The sequence below is a fragment of the Nothobranchius furzeri genome, chromosome 13 (genome assembly GCF_043380555.1).
Source record: "Nothobranchius furzeri strain GRZ-AD chromosome 13, NfurGRZ-RIMD1, whole genome shotgun sequence".
NCBI classification, from domain to species: Eukaryota; Metazoa; Chordata; class Actinopteri; order Cyprinodontiformes; family Nothobranchiidae; genus Nothobranchius; species Nothobranchius furzeri.
In genome coordinates, this window is record NC_091753.1 from 67,531,417 (window position 1) to 67,549,700 (window position 18,284).

General features: G+C 43.1%; 1 protein-coding gene and 1 long non-coding RNA gene across 3 annotated transcripts in view; one reads left to right on the forward strand and one right to left on the reverse strand.

The window, feature by feature from the left end:
* The first annotated feature begins 340 nt into the window (after positions 1-340).
* The window catches only part of LOC139062568 (uncharacterized), a 215,888-nt gene continuing 197,944 nt past the window's right edge, over positions 341-18,284 (forward strand). The window contains exons 1-4 of one of the 2 annotated variants that reach the window (XR_011516126.1): positions 341-437; positions 968-1,063; positions 1,153-1,239; positions 1,678-2,636. This is a non-coding gene — a long non-coding RNA (uncharacterized lncRNA). Of the gene's footprint in view, positions 438-967; positions 1,064-1,152; positions 1,240-1,677; positions 2,637-18,284 lie in introns of those variants that run through there. The other variant, XR_011516127.1, reaches the window with a different exon arrangement.
* Positions 4,439-9,090, reverse strand: LOC129167767 (sterile alpha motif domain-containing protein 3). Its single transcript, XM_070543815.1, has 4 exons — positions 8,455-9,090; positions 8,226-8,384; positions 8,040-8,135; positions 4,439-5,552 (listed from the first exon to the last, which is right to left on the reverse strand). Exons 1-4 carry the CDS (start codon positions 8,554-8,556, stop codon positions 5,232-5,234), a joined length of 678 nt encoding a protein of 225 aa, XP_070399916.1. The 5' UTR covers positions 8,557-9,090; the 3' UTR covers positions 4,439-5,231.

An 18,284-nucleotide genomic window follows, 5' to 3' on the forward strand; every position in this document is an offset into this window, starting at 1 on the left:
ATTTGTCCACCCGTTCAGTTTTTCAAATTATCTATTACATCAGTAATTTATTTCGTCAGGATAACTACCAAATATGGTAATGGCTCTCGGCTAAACACAGAGCCAATCCGCCATTTTTTCATCTCGCTAAGATTTTTTGTAGTCCTATTGGAAAAATGCAGAATGTCTGGTTATTTTAGCCACACACAGCTCAAAACTGTTCCTCGTTTTAAGGAAGGGTGGTGTGGCAGTATTTAAACCCAGGAGCTGATGACACTACTGCTAAAAAAAAACAGAAGAAAAAGTAGTGTGTGTGTGTGTGTGTGTGTGTGTGTGTGCGCGCGCACGCGCGCGTGGTTCGTTCGTGTCTCCTGGCTAGTAAGTACCGAGGGCTTCATCTATCTAAAAGGAGTCATTTCCATCTGAATGTGGCAGCACCGGGACACAGCAGCAGAGCGGTAAGCTTCATATCACTCTAAAATGTCGACAAACTTTACTTTAGATTTACGGGCATTAGCAGCACTAAAGCGTTAGCATCCGGCTTGCTATCGCTAGCACAGTATGCTAGTAAAGTTAGCACCCAGATTAATGTGGATTTGGCTTATTTTCGTGGAATAAAACGTGATTTCTGATCAACGCCTTCTTTTACACCAGATGTACATCCACTGATTGTAGCAGCAGAGAGCCTGTGTGTTATTTTACGTGAGTGTGATGTAATCTTAGCATCCAGTAAATAAAGTCCCATATCAGCTAAAATGCAGCGTGACAAAGTCATTAAAGTGCGTCAACACAGTGAATTTAATAGTTTTAAAGAACAATCTCTGAGTGAAGTGAGGTTAGTTTTTTGTCTCACTGCAGATATAAAAACTAACTTTATCAGTCAGACGCAGCAAAGCTCACCGTCTGTATGAGCGTGAGCGTCGGAAAGCTGATCAAATCAGCTGTAAAATAATTAAAACAACAGTAAAAATGCTCCTTTGCTTTTTAGAGTCCACATCCAGAAGTCTGGAGCCGTGTTTCACTGACAGGCTGTCAGACTAACGCCCTGATGAGCTCAGCTGGGACAAACTGGTCTGATGTTTAGGTAAGTGAAGATCTGCTTCTCCAAGTCCTTGAGATGCTAGTAAAAATAATTTAGCCAGCTTGCTAATGTTACTTTTCTTCTCCTCTAAGGAACACAGAACGCTCAGATGTTGGAGCTCACGTCACCTACTGAGGAAGGAGACCCACCAGTAAAGAGACGGTCTGGACCAGACCAAAGTGAGTGATGACACACCTCAGCCACCCTCATCATTAAGAACACCTCACCCCCTGAATCACTCCGTCTGATGACAGCAGAGTGATTTATTTGATGTTTTACTTGTTTAGTCTGTTTAGAAATTATTGAATTACATTATTTTCTGTAATCGACCATCTGATCTGGACGTGTGCAGAATAACTTTCCCCAAATTCAGCAGCAGCTGGCCTACAAAAACAGCTGCAGCATGTAGTAAGTCTGTCTGCACTGCTCTCTAATGAGCTTCCTTTCATAAGGAATCATTTGTATAATTTTAGTGTCACTATTTTATTACATTTGTAAGAATATGAAGTCACTGCAGCAACACAAACGTGACTATAAACATGAAGGCTAAAGAACCAACTTTCCTAAAGCTGCTTGTAAACAAAATATGTCACTAATGTTATTGTCTATCATTGCAGAATATGGCGATGACATCATGGAACTGGTCTTTGGAAAAGTTTCCCCTGAACCAACTCCGTTTCTAGATGAGGTAGAGAAGATCTGCATCTCACCAACTCTCTGGTCTCAGTATTCAGACAACGGAGGTCTCCCACTGTCATCCAGGACCAGTTTGAAGCCCACATACAGCCCCTCCCTCATCATCAGGAAACATCAATCCGTATCCTGAGGACAACAGAAGACGGCAGGAGGACAGGAACTCTGAGACCTAGATACCACAGCGCCGGGACACAAAGCACCTGTGTGTACAACGCCTGTTTAACTACTAAAGCCTGTTTATTATATTGTTCTACTTATTTGCTGTGAGGTTAATACTTAGAAAATTTGTATATTAATGTAAACAATAAAAAAATCACAGATTGTATGTTTTCTTTTAGATGTAATGGTCCAAACTCAGCCTTGTAGACATTTATTGCATCCTGTAGGTAAATACACAGAACAGGCTCAGATCCAGGATGACCCAGCATGCTCTTCTTCCATTCTGGCTGTTAGGGATTGTATCAATAACTCAATGCCTACTGATGTTTCCACCTAACGGTATTTATTTAGAATGCAGGTAAGATTTAACTATATTTGTTAGCAAAGCAGACTGATCTTGGGAATTTCACTGCAGCACTGATGTCCACCTCTGTGTACACATTAGAGAGAATTACCACTTTACAGTAAACACATTTAATAAAGATATAGGCTACGCATTGCAGACAATAAAAACAAAGTTGTAAGCATTAGAATTATAATGATCACATTAAAGAACATTTGGAGGAATGTTCTTTATTTTTGACTAGAATCTCAAATCTTTAAATTAAAATGTAACTGCTTTTTATCCATTTTCAGCCATTAAGACACCCAATATAAAATAAGACTACTTATAAAATTATTTATAATTATATGTATGTATATATATAGATAGAGATCTTAATAAAATATATTTTAATGGTGTTTTAATGAGCTGTATCATTTTTTAAAACATTTTTTATAGAAATAAATAAGCAAGCAGCATTCCTTGTGTGTGTGCGCGTGCGCGAGCCTGCTCACTTGTCCCTCCGTCGGCCGTGACGGGTGTGTGTGTGTGTGTGTGTGCGCGCACGTGCCTGCTCACTTGTCCCTCCGTCGGCCGTGACGGGTGTGTGTGAGTGACTACAGACAAATGCATGAGAGAGTTAGCAGCCTTGGAACAGCTTGATGAACTACTCTCCCCACATGTTTTAAAAATGCTAATATGCTATGCTAAATAATGATTTCTCTATAGAACTACAAAGTCCGACTGGGGGAGGAGAGTACAGGTCTGCACTATGGAGGGGGGCGGAGTTTACAGCTCCTCCTCCAGTTTAAAGAGACAGTACCCAAAAACGGCTCGTTCTCTAGACTCTCCTCAGAACAGGGGTAGATGAGGGTCTGTAGAGCAACAATAATGAGGAAATCAGACCAAAGAACTGCAGTTCCACTGTTTTTAGACCCCCAACTGAAGGATTTAGATGTAAAAAGGAATAACTTAAAAGCATGTTATGTCTCCTTTAAATGAAAGCAACAACAATCTGTACTCAGCACGCTGCCATCTTATATTAACTGAGCAGGGAGTGAGGTGGTGGGGGCTCCAAGCCTATATTTGCCTTGGTCCCCAAATACCTTGATACGGCCCTGGATGTGGGACTGACTTCTGGGGTGATCTGATTCTATCACATGTATAAATATTAAATGCTTATATATTATTGCTTTTCACTGGTAAACATGTGTATTGGGGATAAATCTACCTACTTTTTTCTTTTCAAGCACTTTGTTTTGTTTTCTTGATTTTATGTGAATAACTTCCTGCCCTTTCTCTCTCTAACCTTCCTGCATGCTGCATGTTTTCTCCGTCTTCCAGAAAAACTGTTTCCTAGATTTCCTAGTTTCTAACTAATCAGCCAAAGGGATCTACCGAATGCAAAAAAATAAATAAATAAAAGAGCTTCATATGCGCTGCGCTCCAGCAGCAATGAGTTGAAATCACCGGCGCACAGATTATGAACTCAGCTAAAAATTACATGAAGTATCAGAGAATATGGGCGGATATAAATGATCGCAAATGAATTACTTTGTTTTGGTGGAGCGGTTTTGTGAATATAACAGTGGCCACGCGCAGGACGCAGCTGGAGTATTTGAGCCATTACCGCTGCGTCCTCTCTGCTCATAGAATGCCCGCAAAGCTGAGTCCATAAATGACGTAATATATGTAGATACTGGATCTTTTTTCAGGCTTCCCGCATGTTGACGCAGCCATTTGAAGACAGGGAAGACAGGAGAACCGACGGACAGCTAATCTTGACAGAGGAATGAACAAACACCATGCAGGCACCATTCAGTGGGGACTGGTTACAACCGTACACTGTAAAAAAAAAAAAAGTCCAGTGAACTTAAAAAAGTAAAGCAACCAGTTGCAATACAATTTTAAGTTCAGTCAACTTTTTAGGTGCTTGCTTTGCCAAGTCTCATATTTAAGTTGGCCTAATTTATATGTGCATTTTATGCTTACTTTTAATAATAAATACAACCAAATTGAAATTTAACATTTGTAGAACCAGGAATAAAGAGTTTACTGAACTAACGATAATAAGTTTGGCAAAATTGGGATACATAGTTCTCTAAACTTAGAATAAGTAGTTGAGTCAATGGCCACATAAACTTAAAATAAAAAGTTGGCACAACGTTCTACTTGCAAAAAGTTGACTGAACTCAAAAAGGGTTCGCAGCCAGTTGCTTTAATATTTTAAGTTGAATCAACTTTTGAATTCAGTTCTATAAACAAATTCAACTGTGCTGTCCTTCCCACATTTTGCTGACAACACTTTCATCAAAAACACAAAACTGAATATTCCAATTTCATGCATGTATTTATTAACATGCTAATGGCACATTTAAAAAGGTTACAAAATGTGTAAAATTCAAAATCTCATTACCAATATAGGAGCATTAACACTACAATAACATATATCGGCCACTTAAACTGATAACATGGCAAATATATAACAAGTTGCTAGTGCAAGTGTTGTAACATACTTTCTTACAGCCTATACATGCGAACTTCCAGTATCTTTGAAAAGGTAAAGCTCTAACTGCTTCAGCAATAAAGACAAGATAAAATTAATAATTATTACCCAGTACCAGGTTATTTTGACCTGAAAATGAAGACATATTTCTGTTCAAAACAAAGACAAATCATCAGAATTGATATTGGATGCTGAAGATTAATTTTACAAATGCTTTGATACCAATCTGATTTCAACATTTTAATTTATAACATGAATCTGAAATGTGGTGATACAGCTAAGTAACGCTTGAGTTACAATTAATTTGTTTCATTGAAGGCATATACATGCTGCCATAAGTCGTATGAAACTACTAACAATCAGTTGCAGCGATAAACTACAAAAGTAGCAAAAATGTTAGAGAACAAGAAAACTTCACTGGTCATGGTGAACTTACAAACGTGAGATTAAAAACATTAACATTTAGAACCATGAAAATGACTAGAATGTCAATACTGTAACAGCTTGTTTTTGAAGGACTGGACTCTTGCTGAGCATTTGGGATCAAGGCACATGAACACTTTTTGAATGGTCTCAAAAGTGTATTTTAGTTCCTTGGGGTAGTCCATGTTGAGGGCATAGATGAGGCCAAAGAGGAGAGCAAAAGCAGTTGGTAGGTCACTTACTTCATCCACAACAATCTGTTCTTCCAGCACAACAGCAAAGAACCTTATGTTTGGGCTTGACTGGACGGTGGCAACATAGTCTTCAATAACGGTCAAGATTCCCATCTTCATGGAGTTAATCTGATCTTCTACTGGCTCTGTGTCCTATTAAAAAAAGAGCAAAGAAATGAGATTAAAACTATGCGGTCTGTGGGAACAGCTAAATCCACTGACTTAAACATGGAAATCTTAATTAAAAAAATTATTAGGTATCAAAAAGTGAATAGAACCAGGTTCTGAAACTTAAAAGATGCCCAGTAAAGACAATAACAACAAACTTAAACTAAATGTAACAACTTACTGTTGGTACATATAAATCCACATCTTAACATTGAGTTTTGCAGAGGAAAAAAAAGACTAAGATCTTAACCAGCATTTGAGTCTGTATTCAATTCAATTCAATTCAAAAATACTTTATTAATCCCAGAGAGAAATAGATTGCTGTAGTAGCTCAGAATAATAATAATAATAATAAAGTCTTCAAAGAGTTGTTATGTATCACAATGGCTGTTGGCAGGAAGGATCTCCAGTAGCGGTCAGTGTTGCAGCCAAACTGAAGAAGCCTCTGACTGAAGACACTCTTCCGTTGTCGGACAGTCTTGTGAAAAGAATGCTCAGGGTTGTCCATCATTTTCTTGATTCTCTGGAGAATCCTTCTTTGCATTATCTCCTCCAGCGGTTCCACAGTCGTCCCCAGAACAGAACCAGGCTTTGTTATTACGCCGGGGACACACCGGCCGTGGAAGCGCCGCGAAGCGAATCGCTCACTAAGTCCGGCCGCTGCTCGCCGCTCCTCAGTTCAGATCAGACGCGCCCCATTCGAGGCGCGCCTCGGCTCAGCTGTAGTTTTTCTTTTAAACACTTGGTGTCCTCCATTTCCTCTCTGCCTTTTCTCAGCTCTTTTCCTCTATGTTTGAGTGTTTGTAGGTGCGTGCGTGTGTGTGTGTGTGTGTGTGTGAACCTATGGTATGAACCAGTTGTTTCTGCCAGTTGAATCTCTTGGAACCCGCTCCAATTCTGCAGCTGTATCCTTGCAGTTTCTTCCTAAGTGAGTACGTAAATAATCATGTTTTTCGGGGGTCGTACAGCTCCTTGTGTTTCTCAACTTCCATAATTCATTTAAAGTCATCCATCTTAACTGCTTGCCTCAGACTTTCTGCCTCTCTGTCCTGTTTGCTCCAGTGAAAAGACACCCAAAACCACACCCCCTTCACGCGGTCACACACGCACACAAGTTCAATGTGTGTATGTGTGTGCGTGTTCGTGTGGTTTTTCTGCAGTGTCTGACTACGAACACATTTGACTATTGCGGAATTTTATTTTGAAATGCTTTATTTTGTTAACTTTACCGGCCTGCCTCTTATGTCTAGGTTTGACTTCCTGCCAGAATTGATGCGTTTCACCCACGGCTCGCGAAAAAAATAGAGCCGACGCCGAAATGATCGCTGCACGGCTCGGGCTGGAGCGCCGGCGCGCGGCGATTCGCGGCGCTTCAGCGGCCCATGTGGTCTATAGAATAGCTTAACAAGGGCGCCGAATGAAGGCGGTCCCATTTTCGCGGCGCTTCCGCGGCCGATGTGTCCCCGGCGTTAGGCTGTTGAGCCCTTTCAGGTCCCTGCTTCTGATGCTGCTACCCCACCAGACGATGGCTGAAGAGATTACACTCTCAACAACAGACTTGTAGAAGATCTGCAGCATCTTGCTACAGACATTGAAGGACCTAAGCGTCCTCAAGAAGTGAAGTCTGCTGTGCCCCTTCTTGTAAACGGCTTCGCTGTTCTTTCTGTGCTGCAGCATTGATTTGATTGTCTGATAGTCTAAATTGTCTGATTTGATTGATTGTCTGGCTGTAAACTGTATCCCAGTTTACAGCCAGACAATCAAATTATCGAATGAAGTGGTTCACTATTATGATACTACGTGGCGACAATTGACCCTTTAACATTGGATTTTTCCTCTAAGCATGCAGTTTCACACAGATGGTAAAATTCTGGCAGCAGTGAAGTAAAAGCAGGATATACACAATGAGAGAAGAAATAAAGACAACAATGCTGCAGCACAGAACATTTAGCAAGTGCTGCTGTTTAACTGTTGGACAGTTCTCATTTCCGGTGAAAAGCTCAGCGAAGTATGGTGACGTTCACCTGCAGAAAAACGCGGTTTCCTAATCTCAGGGTCACACCGGGCGCAGAAGCGTTGCGGAACGATAAGTGCATACATTCAACGCCCTTGTTATTCTATGTTGTACGTCACACTGGCTTCCAAAGCGCTGCGCAACGGCGCGCGCTGGCGCTCCAGCCTGCTCAGTGCAGCGATCATTTCTGCGTCTGCTCTATTTTTTCCGCGAACCGCGTCAATTCTGGCAGGAAGTCAAACCCAGACACTTAAGAGGCAGACTGATAAATGTAAAAAAAGTAAAGCATTTTCAAAATTAAATTCTGCGATAGTATATCTAAACTGATTATTATTAGTATTTAGATTACAGGTTCGAGTTTAAATATCAGTGTTTAATTAAAGTCCAATATTTTTTTTACCAGAGTATTTGTAAATGTGTGCATCTGAATTACATTTACTCACATTACATTTACTCACCAGACAATCTTTCAGAAGGCTCCCAGAATGTTTATCCATAAACATGGGCAGACCTCTAAGAGCAGTAGCCTTTCTGTAGTTGAGCACATCAGATGTCTGAAAACAATGACACCAAACAAATGTGAGACATGTAATCAAACGCATAAAGTTAAAATATGAATATGAAAAATGGCTTAGATTACTTACTTGGTCATCAAGTTTTTCTAAAAGGCTCTTCATGCCTTCTCCACAAGCTGCACCACTTGCACAGTACACCTTGATCATTTTTGGTGCACACTCATCCAAAGACGCGAAGAATCTGCTTGTCAGGTTAGTTCGGGTAATTCGGAAAAACTCAGCACATACCTAAGACAGGTAAATGATATTTAAAAACTAAAACAGTGAAGACCAACTATTTGAAGAAAAAAAAACTTACCTGATCAGGTAAAAACAATGCTGGCCACTGTTTTAAGACATCATCCACCAGAGGTTCTTCAGAAACAATCTCTTTTCTTCTAAGTGAAAATGTGAGTTCCATCTTGGACTTGACAGCTGCTAAATCTGAGCGCAGAAACAAAGATTTGAAGGAGAACAGAGTGAATTTGAAAGAGAGCAGACATTTTGAGTGCAAGCATAGAAGTTTTGAGAGCAATAATATAAAATCGTATTCTCAAAATGAATAGTTGGTCTCTTGATATGAAATTCTGCTCTCAAACTGAAAGTTCAAGTGCTCAATTTCTGGCACTTTAATTCTTCCACGCCTCCAGAGTGCCAAAACTCCCAACAGCCAAGCGAGCAGAATCAGAAACCGAGCGCTCAGAAAGGCTGCCGCGCGCACGTTTTCCTCTACCTTGTGCTCGTTGGCCAATGCACGCATGCAGGTTTGTCACTTGTGCACATCCTTGTGCGCTCACAGACACCGTTTGCTCCCTCTAAGTGTACAAATGACCTCCTCGCCATGTATATTTTCACTCATGAGGTTCTAACTTCCACGCGCGAGTCCCGTTCGCACGCGCGATGTGGACAATACGCGTGCACGGGTTTTGGCGGAATTCTACAGGGGAGTGCAGGGTTAGCTGACATAACTGGAGCAGGCTCAGCTTTGGAGTTTATCTGAAAACTCTTACGTCCTACGTTCACTTCAGCCCGTCGGTCGGCGCGGCACCTCGTTAACATTTAAACTGCGTTTCAGCTTACTTTTACGAGAGTGTTCAAATCTGTACAGCCTAAACCTTAAGGTTAATCATGTAACGCTAGCTTAATCTGAATGACCTGCAACTTCCACTGAGTTCATTTAACTTGGAAACGTGGGATATTTTGAAGGGGTCTTATTTATGTTAGGGATGTGGAATCGTTTATAAAACATTTTTATATATTCATTGAGACTGTTTTGACATAAAAATGCAAATAAAATAGCACTTACCTTCTGCTCAAAGAGATGCCAACATGGTGCCCCCCTGCTCACTCTGCGGCTGGCTGCCTGGTTTGGGAAACCCTGTATATCTTACTGACGACGGCACATGCGCAGAGGCTTCAAGTTAAAGGCACAACCGTCTAATTAAAGTATCAAGTTGTCTCAACTTTTTATTTTACAGTCAGTGGACAAAATCGCAACTTAAGTGGAGATAACTGTTTTTTCTGTATTGACTTAACATTTTGCAAGTTAAAACGTTCAACTGACTTAAAACTTTAAACTCTCCAAACAAATTGTAAGTTGGATTTTTAACAGTGCAGCACCACGCCCTTTTATTAACACATGCACATTGATCACAGCTGTAAGAGCATAACCAATCAACATAATTTAACACCGCGATTTTAATTTTTAGGAAACCCGCATCTTGATTCTGGGTTTAAAAATGCGTTGTAATTACCGCGTTACTGACAATTGTACCGAGTAAATATTACCATTTTCTTTCCCTGTGTAAGGTTATGAAGTTCATTATTTTCAGCTCCACACAGCTGCCCCTGTGCACAGTAACACCCGTGTATAAAAGCCAAGGTCGGGTGTTCCTCATACTGTTTACATTCCAGGAGAAGAGTCCGAAGGAGAAGAAGAACGCTTTTACTTAATCAAAGTACTTTATTTGTGATTAAAAAAATTATTCGAAACAGATGTTGATCAATAATAATCAAGTGAATGATCTGTGAAATAAATATGTCATGATTTATGGTTTAATGAAAACAGGACTATTGCACAGACAGACTGATCCTCATCTCCATAGAAACGCATGACACATTGTTCCAACCAATCAGAGCCTTCGGCTGCCGCAAGAGAATCTGGTGTTGACTTAAAGTGTCCAATCCACTTTACTAAAACTTATCAACAAGTCAGAGATATAAAACAAGGCAACGCCATTTTAAGCTCAGTTCCATTTTGACTTCAGTTCTATTCACCGTCATCCTAAAGAAAAGCACAGCCTGGCCAGATGTGTTTTCTTCTTTAAACTAAGAACTGTGAAGTTGGAGATTTTCGTCATTTAACAACCAGACGACATCCTTTCAAAATAAGAGCACTTGCTGACACTGCCGATTGGTACCGGGGTCGACCCTTCAGACGGGCTTTGAAACGCTGTGACCGCAGCTTCGACCAGCTCCAGCGCACATCCGAGGTCTTCAGACCTGGCATTTCCTGATCTACCTGGGAGGCCCCCACTGGGTACGTACACGGCAAAATAGCAGCTCATGTCATCACTTTATAAGCCTCGTGATATCTAGTCATAACAAAGACGACCAGATTCCATGACGTCAGCCTAGGGAGTCTGAACCAACCACACACACACACACACATCGAACATCACATTCATTTCCAAACAACACAGAGTTAGTCCTGATAGATTGTAGAATTTGTAATAAAATTCTTAAACGATCCCAACTCTCTCTTTTCTTGTCTCAAGGTCAATACAGAGTGTTTAATTAAACTCCCTGATGATAAAAACAGCCTATCTTCTGATTATTACAAGTGATCTACTTACAGTGTATTAACTCTAGATAGTTACATCACTTCAATTCCGTTACATATGGCGAGCCTAGCATGATATCTGCACAGTTTATTACACTTTGTGCCGATTTTGAGACATATTTTGGGATTTTTTATTTTTGTTCAGTGTGTGGTTCAGAAAAGGGAAAGGCGAGCATTTTCCTCGTTCAGCTTCTCAGTAAAGGGGGGGCACATTTTTCACCCTCCGACAGGAGGCGCTGTTTCATCAAAGCACCTTAAGTGCTGACGTGTGCTGACGGCCATTTTGAGGCCTACATTTGAGGGTATACATTTCTCCTGTTTTAATACGTTGGAACCGTCTGTTTATTGTTTGTCGCGGTGTTTGTGACACTGTGTGCATCCATTTGTGTAATCGGAGACAGAAGACTCCGTCGGAAATTTATTTCCGTCCACAGGATGCCTGATCAGCGTCAATTTGTCCCGGAATACTCGTTAGTACCTACCGTAGCTGAACTTGCTAGGTAAACGCTGTAAGTCGGGTTATTACCGTAGAGCGATACTGCATCCAGATTGCGTACACTGTTGAAACCCTTTTCACCACGGAGCGCGATGCCTGTTGGTTGATCGGGCAATTTTAAGACCCTGGTCGCTCCAGGGCGTTCGCTAGCATTAGCCGAAGAGCTAACTAGCCACTATCGGTGGAAGGCGTCCCGCGTCCCGCGAAGCTTTCAAGCCGTTCCGACGCAGCGATTCTGCGTCCTTTAATCCGCTAAACCTACCGGTACGGAGTACTTTTGGATAACGTTAGCGGCGGTTCTAATACACGCTCCGGTGTTTAGGATCGTGAAGTTGCTACGGGGATCAAAGCCGGGTGTCGGACGACGCATGCGCGGCGGTCCGCCATCTTAGGTGCCCGACACGTAGCTCGACCCGCCATCTTGGACAGGTCAAATGACAATGATATTTTTGGCATTATTGAACAATTTTGCCCAAAATGTTCATTCCACAGCCAAGCTTCCCTGTAACTAATTCTTTAATAAGTCTACAGGTAAGGTTGTTTCTAAATAAACATCTTAATAGAAACAAAATCGAAGAGTAAATTAGTACATAATAAAAGACTATTTACTATTTTGGAAAATGGACTCAGAGGTAACGATGCAATTATCATCTCAACTTCAGGCGATGCAAAACACTTTCCTACCAATGATGACTAACATGATGAACATGATCTGCAATCTTCAGAAAGACGTCGAGGGCGTCAAACAATTTGTGCGTGATTCTCAGGCGACCCGGTCAGAGACTCCGTGTTTGCCTGAGAAGCCGCAAAATGAGACTGAAATGCTGCAGGCTAATGTTTTCACAGGTTCTGATTCACAGGAAAACAACAACACCTCAAAGGAAAGCGACAACACCTCTCCGGTCGTTCCATCCGTGGCGATGTTAGGCGATGAACCCACAGATGACGACCCCAGTACCACTACTGCTACCGCCGTATCTGAAAAAATTTTGCTTGCACTTCTGGTCATGAGAAAGGGATCTAATAGGCCCGCAGTGGAGGTCACTGTAAATCAGAGACATCGCTCTGTCGCATTATTAGACACAGGAGCGGACATCTCGCTCATCAGCGGAGCTCTTTACAGCAGCATGTGCGAACAAAGGGGGGAGGACATCTCAACCCCCACACTCATTTCAGGCCCAAAGGATTTTGACGATTTCTATGGCGCTCCATGGTCCGCGGCTGCGACGACTGAGGTCAACATCTTGATAGGAGGCATGTCCTTTAACCACCTCGTGTACATCTGCGAGGAGATGAGGATGCCCATGCTCATAGGGTTGGACTGTCTCCAACGCCTTGACGCTAGAATCAGCTGTGCGTCCGGACAACTGTTTGCACGTGTGAGGAAGCCAAAGCCGTACAAACCGTGGCCTGACACAGGCGGACGCCCTTCTGTGGCAAGTCTTTCGCGGGGGGACGCAATTTTGACCTCACCACCACTCTCGAAGCCACCGGGTAGACCCCCGGAACTTCTGTTACAGATTGAGGTCATAGACCAAGCAGATGCTCTCACAAACGAGGTCGAGCGAGACAAGCTACGACAACTTTTGCTAAAGTACCAGGATTTTCTTTCACTTGACTCCTTGGACTGTGGTCTGACCACTATCCATGAAGTCCGGATTCCTACCAGGCCAGATGCACCACCGTCCTTTGTGCGGCAATCCAAGATTCCCCTGGCGTCCATAGAACCAGTCCAGGAAATCATTGACAGCCTCTTGGCTAACGGGGTCATTCGACCCTGCAACAGCACCTACTCGGCTCCGTTGTGGCCGGTACTGAAGCCTAATGGTAAGTGGCGACTTACCATTGACTACCGGCAACTCAACAAACAGGTCCCCTTGTCTGGGTGGCCTATGGCACGCCTGGAGCAGGAGCTTCCAAAAGTGAAAGATGCTAAGTACTTTTCCACCCTTGACATTGCGTCTGGATTTTGGACGATTCCCGTCCACGAATCGGACCAACACAAACTTGCTTTCTCCTTTGCCAACCGGCAGTACACCTTCACCCGGTGTCCTTTTGGTTATTCCAACTCGCCAGCTGAGTTCAACATCTTCTTGAACAAGGCCTGCCCCGATGCTCGAGAACGTGGGACCCTCATCTATGTCGACGACATTCTTATTCGTCGGCGTACATTGGATGCCCACCTGGCCGAGCTGGACCATGTCATGGGTCAGCTCGCGGCGGCGGGTGCTAAGATCTCTCTTGCCAAGGGACAGTGGTGCAGGTCGCAAGTTCAGTACGTTGGCCTCCTTGTGGGACCACAGGGAGTGCAGCCTCAGCTTGGCAGGATTCAGGGTGTTGCCACCATCACGCCTCCGTCGAACGTCTCCGAACTTCGCAGCTTTTTGGGGGTCTGCAACGACTCGCGTCAGTTCGTGGAACATTACGCTGAGTTGGCACGACCTCTGACTAATCTGTTGAAGAAGGATGTGGCGTTCGAGTGGGCGGAGCAGCACCAGCAGGACATGGATGACCTGAAGGCCGCGATGTGCTCGGCTCCGTGCTTGGCGCTTCCCGACTGTGACAAGGAGTTCCACCTTGAGGTTGGTTTCTCAGCTTACTGTTTGAGTGCTGGTCTCTACCAGATTCATGACTGCGACAGGCGTGTCATAGCCTATGCTAGTAAGCTCTTGACTGGACCTGAGTTGAAATACTCGGACTGTGAGAAGGCTTTGCTTTCCACTATGTGGGCAGTTAAGTACTTTGCGAACTACATTGGCGGACAGAAAATCATCATTGAGACACAGCACCAGCCGGTGACCTTCCTTAACAGTCAGCGCATCAGAGATGGTGTGGTGACCAATTCACGAATCGCTTCGTGGCTGCTGGCTCTTCAAACCTTCGATATCGAGGTGCGCTACGCCCAGAACCGGCGTAGCCCTCTTGGCATGGGTTTGGCTGCGTGCCAACACTGCTCGGACGACGCCATCGCGTCAGTCCCGCCAGCCAGGCCCCCTCAGGCTCTTGTAAACCATAACCACCGAGATCGGGATGTGAAACTTCCGTTGGTCCTTATGGCCATACGCGCTACCCCCCACGAGTCTACAGTTGTCTCCCCGTTTGAAATGATGACGGGCAGACAAATGACCCTACCGCTTCACCTGCTGTATCAACGACCGGTTCGGTCCGACACAGCCCCGGCGTGTACGAGCGGCCAATACTTGCAGGACCTGAGAACTCACCTGCTTGCAGCATTCTCGTTCACACAGGCATCTCTGGAAAAGTCAGCTGAAGGCAGAAAAACTTATTACGATAAGAAAGCCTCACATTCCGAACTCGATGTAGGTGATCAGGCCTGGTACTACATTTTCGCTCCCAAAACGGGTAACAATAATGCGACCTCGGGGAAGCTGGCTAAGAAACTTTTGCCCAAATGGTCGGGTCCATACCTGATTACAGATAAGATCTCTCCGGTCGTGTATCAGATCAAGATCGCCGACAAAAACAAGGCGCCCGTCTACAAATGGGTACACAGGGACCATATCAAACTGCACAAGGGTCCCACAGATTTGGCCGATACCAACAACAACAATCCACCGACTTCAAAAGGGGGGTGATAAATACGTCCCGTTGGTTCCACAGATTTCTATCTCTGATTACACAAATTTGTTTGTTTGTGAGTGTGCATGGTTGTCTTTCCTGTTATACGTCACGTGCAGACTTAAGGTGTGTTGAGACGGATGTGCTGTGGGCTCCTGGAGTCAGGTAAACGGACAGGTAACAGTGAGTGGGTTAGAACACATAGTACTGTTGTCCAAATTTTTTTTTTTTATCTTTACTAATCACAATTCCCTAGGGGTACATTAACATGAACATGATTACTAACCACTGATTTACATTTTAGTACTGATTTACATTTTTGTTTTTTATAGTACCTTTGACCAGTTGATTTTAACAGTGAATATTGTGTTTGTGATTATCAATTCTTTGATTTATCTCACAGGGCTATAACCAATTTTGCCCCTGTCCTGACAGCGTGTATTTACAGTGAGGATTCACTGATACCAGTTAGGGTTTCTTTCATTTTTCTGCTTCTCGCATCATCCCTTTTTGCATCTAACACAGACAGGGCTGCATCCATTTCTTCACTTAATGGGTAATTACACATAAAACTAACACATAGTACAAAAGGCACTAATAGAGTTAGGTTTTTAAATTTTTTTTTGATGACATGAAATGCAATTTTGTCGTGTCTACATTGAAGTGCCTACACTGTGCTCTCTCACCTCTGCTGAGCTTGTGAGGATCCTGCTTCCTGGGGGTGGATCGGTGACTCGTCATCTGCATCGACTACTCCTGGGGGGTGCTCCGGCTCACTGGCCTTGGACGACTGTGGTTCCGGCATGGCTGCTGGGACACCTCATTCGTTGGGATTACTGTCAACTGCTCTTCCCTTTTTGTGGATTACGATAAGTACTCTTTCAAAGCTCAATTTTTATTTGGAATATTACCCTGCCTGCGGATACAACAATCGATTTTTAATTGGAATACTACCCTGTTCGTGGATACGTTCAAGATTTGCTCCTGCTTTGCTTTATTGCCCGTGAGGATATGAAGTTGCTGTTGCTTCGTTTATGGCTTCCATGGGGAATAATTAATAACCTGCTGACTTGTGTTCTTCCTGAGGAGTATGCGAGACTGTTCTCAGGCGTGGGGTTCGCACCTCACCACAGATGGCTGTTCCCTTGGGATCCCATCCGGTTCTGTTGTCAAGATTCTTCATAACTTGGGTTTGTTCAACGACCAAGTGGTCTCTTGAAGGACCACATTGACCTTGAAAAGGGGGGATATGTAAGGTTATGAAGTTCATTATTTTCAGCTCCACACAGCTGCCCCTGTGCACAGTAACACCCGTGTATAAAAGCCAAGGTCGGGTGTTCCTCAGACTGTTTACATTCCAGGAGAAGAGTCCGAAGGAGAAGAAGAACGCTTTTACTTAATCAAAGTACTTTATTTGTGATTAAAAAAATTATTCGAAACAGATGTTGATCAATAATAATCAAGTGAATGATCTGTGAAATAAATATGTCATGATTTATGGTTTAATGAAAACAGGACTATTGCACAGACAGACTGATCCTCATCTCCATAGAAACGCATGACACATTGTTCCAACCAATCAGAGCCTTCGGCTGCCGCAAGAGAATCTGGTGTTGACTTAAAGTGTCCAGTCCACTTTACTAAAACTTATCAACAATTCAGAGATATAAAACAAGGCAACGCCATTTTAAGCTCAGTTCCATTTTGACTTCAGTTCTATTCACCGTCATCCTAAAGAAAAGCACAGCCTGGCCAGATGTGTTTTCTTCTTTAAACTAAGAACTGTGAAGTTGGAGATTTTCGTCGTTTAACAACCAGACGACATCCTTTCAAAATAAGAGCACTTGCTGACACTGCCGATTGGTACCGGGGTCGACCCTTCAGACGGGCTTTGACGTGCTGCGACCGCTGCTCCGACAGCTCCAGTATACATCCGAGGTTCTTGGACCTGGCATTTCCTGATCTACCTGGGAGGCCCCCACTGGGTACGTACACGGCAAAATAGCAGCTCATGTCATCACTTTATAAGCCTCGTGATATCTAGTCATAACAAAGACGACCAGATTCCATGACGTCAGCCTAGGGAGTCTGAACCAACCACACACACACACACACACACACACACACATTGAACATCACATTCATTTCCAAACAGCACAGAGTTAGTCCTGATAGATTGTAGAATTTGTAATAAAATTCTTAAACGATCCCAACTCTCTCTTTTCTTGTCTCAAGGTCAATACAGAGTGTTTAATTAAACTCCCTGATGATAAAAACAGCCTATCTTCTGATTATTACAAGTGATCTACTTACAGTGTATTAACTCTAGATAGTTACATCACTTCAATTCCGTTACACCTGTAATGCCTTACATTACCACATTACAGCAAAAAGCAATGCATTACAGTAGTTAATTACTTTTGTACCGCGTTACTCCCAACACTGGTGAGGAGTTTGCTGTTGTTGAATTTCAAGGTTAGTTAGTGTGGTCAATATTAATTTTTTTTGCCTCTAGTCTATTAGTTTTGTCAAGCCTGTGAAGAATAGGAGCAATGCTCATACAAAAATGATAGGATTCTGCTAATTCGGCATCAAGTGTGGGTGTGTTTTGCAGGGTGTCCTGTAAAATGGAGAGCAGTCTGTCACCTATGTCATCACATGTTTGCTGTGACATCCTGGGGCGTTAAGCGCCTCGGGGAGCAAACATGGGCTCAGTGGGGCTTTGTGGCCTGGTGGACGTTCCTCTCTCTGCAGCAGTGAGTGGAACAGGATAAATGGATGTATTCGGCTCCTGGGATGTTGGTTGTGTGCAGACTGTCTCCTCAGCTTCAACCAATGATGGGGTGCTATTCCGATCCTCCACAAAAAGAGGTGATGGTTGACGCATGCTGCCGATGCACCTACATCCCATAAAACAAAAAAAAGATCAAATAGGAAGATCAACAGAAAAACATCCTTGTTAGTAATAATTTCAAACATACTTTCTTGGCTGGAGATGGGGTAACAGAAAGGACATAGCCACACTGTATTTCCATTCCTTCTGCGAACCTCCAGCTGATCCACTGGGCAGGGAACCCTTTTTCTTGCTTCTTACAAAAGAGTCCCTCAGCACTTTCCATCGCTGCTTGCAGCTGTCAACTGAAAGAAAAAGGAGAAAGATGTAAAAAGAAAAACTTATTTTCACACCCAAATTCTATTTTCTTTTGTCTTAACAGGTTTTTGGCATCAGGGG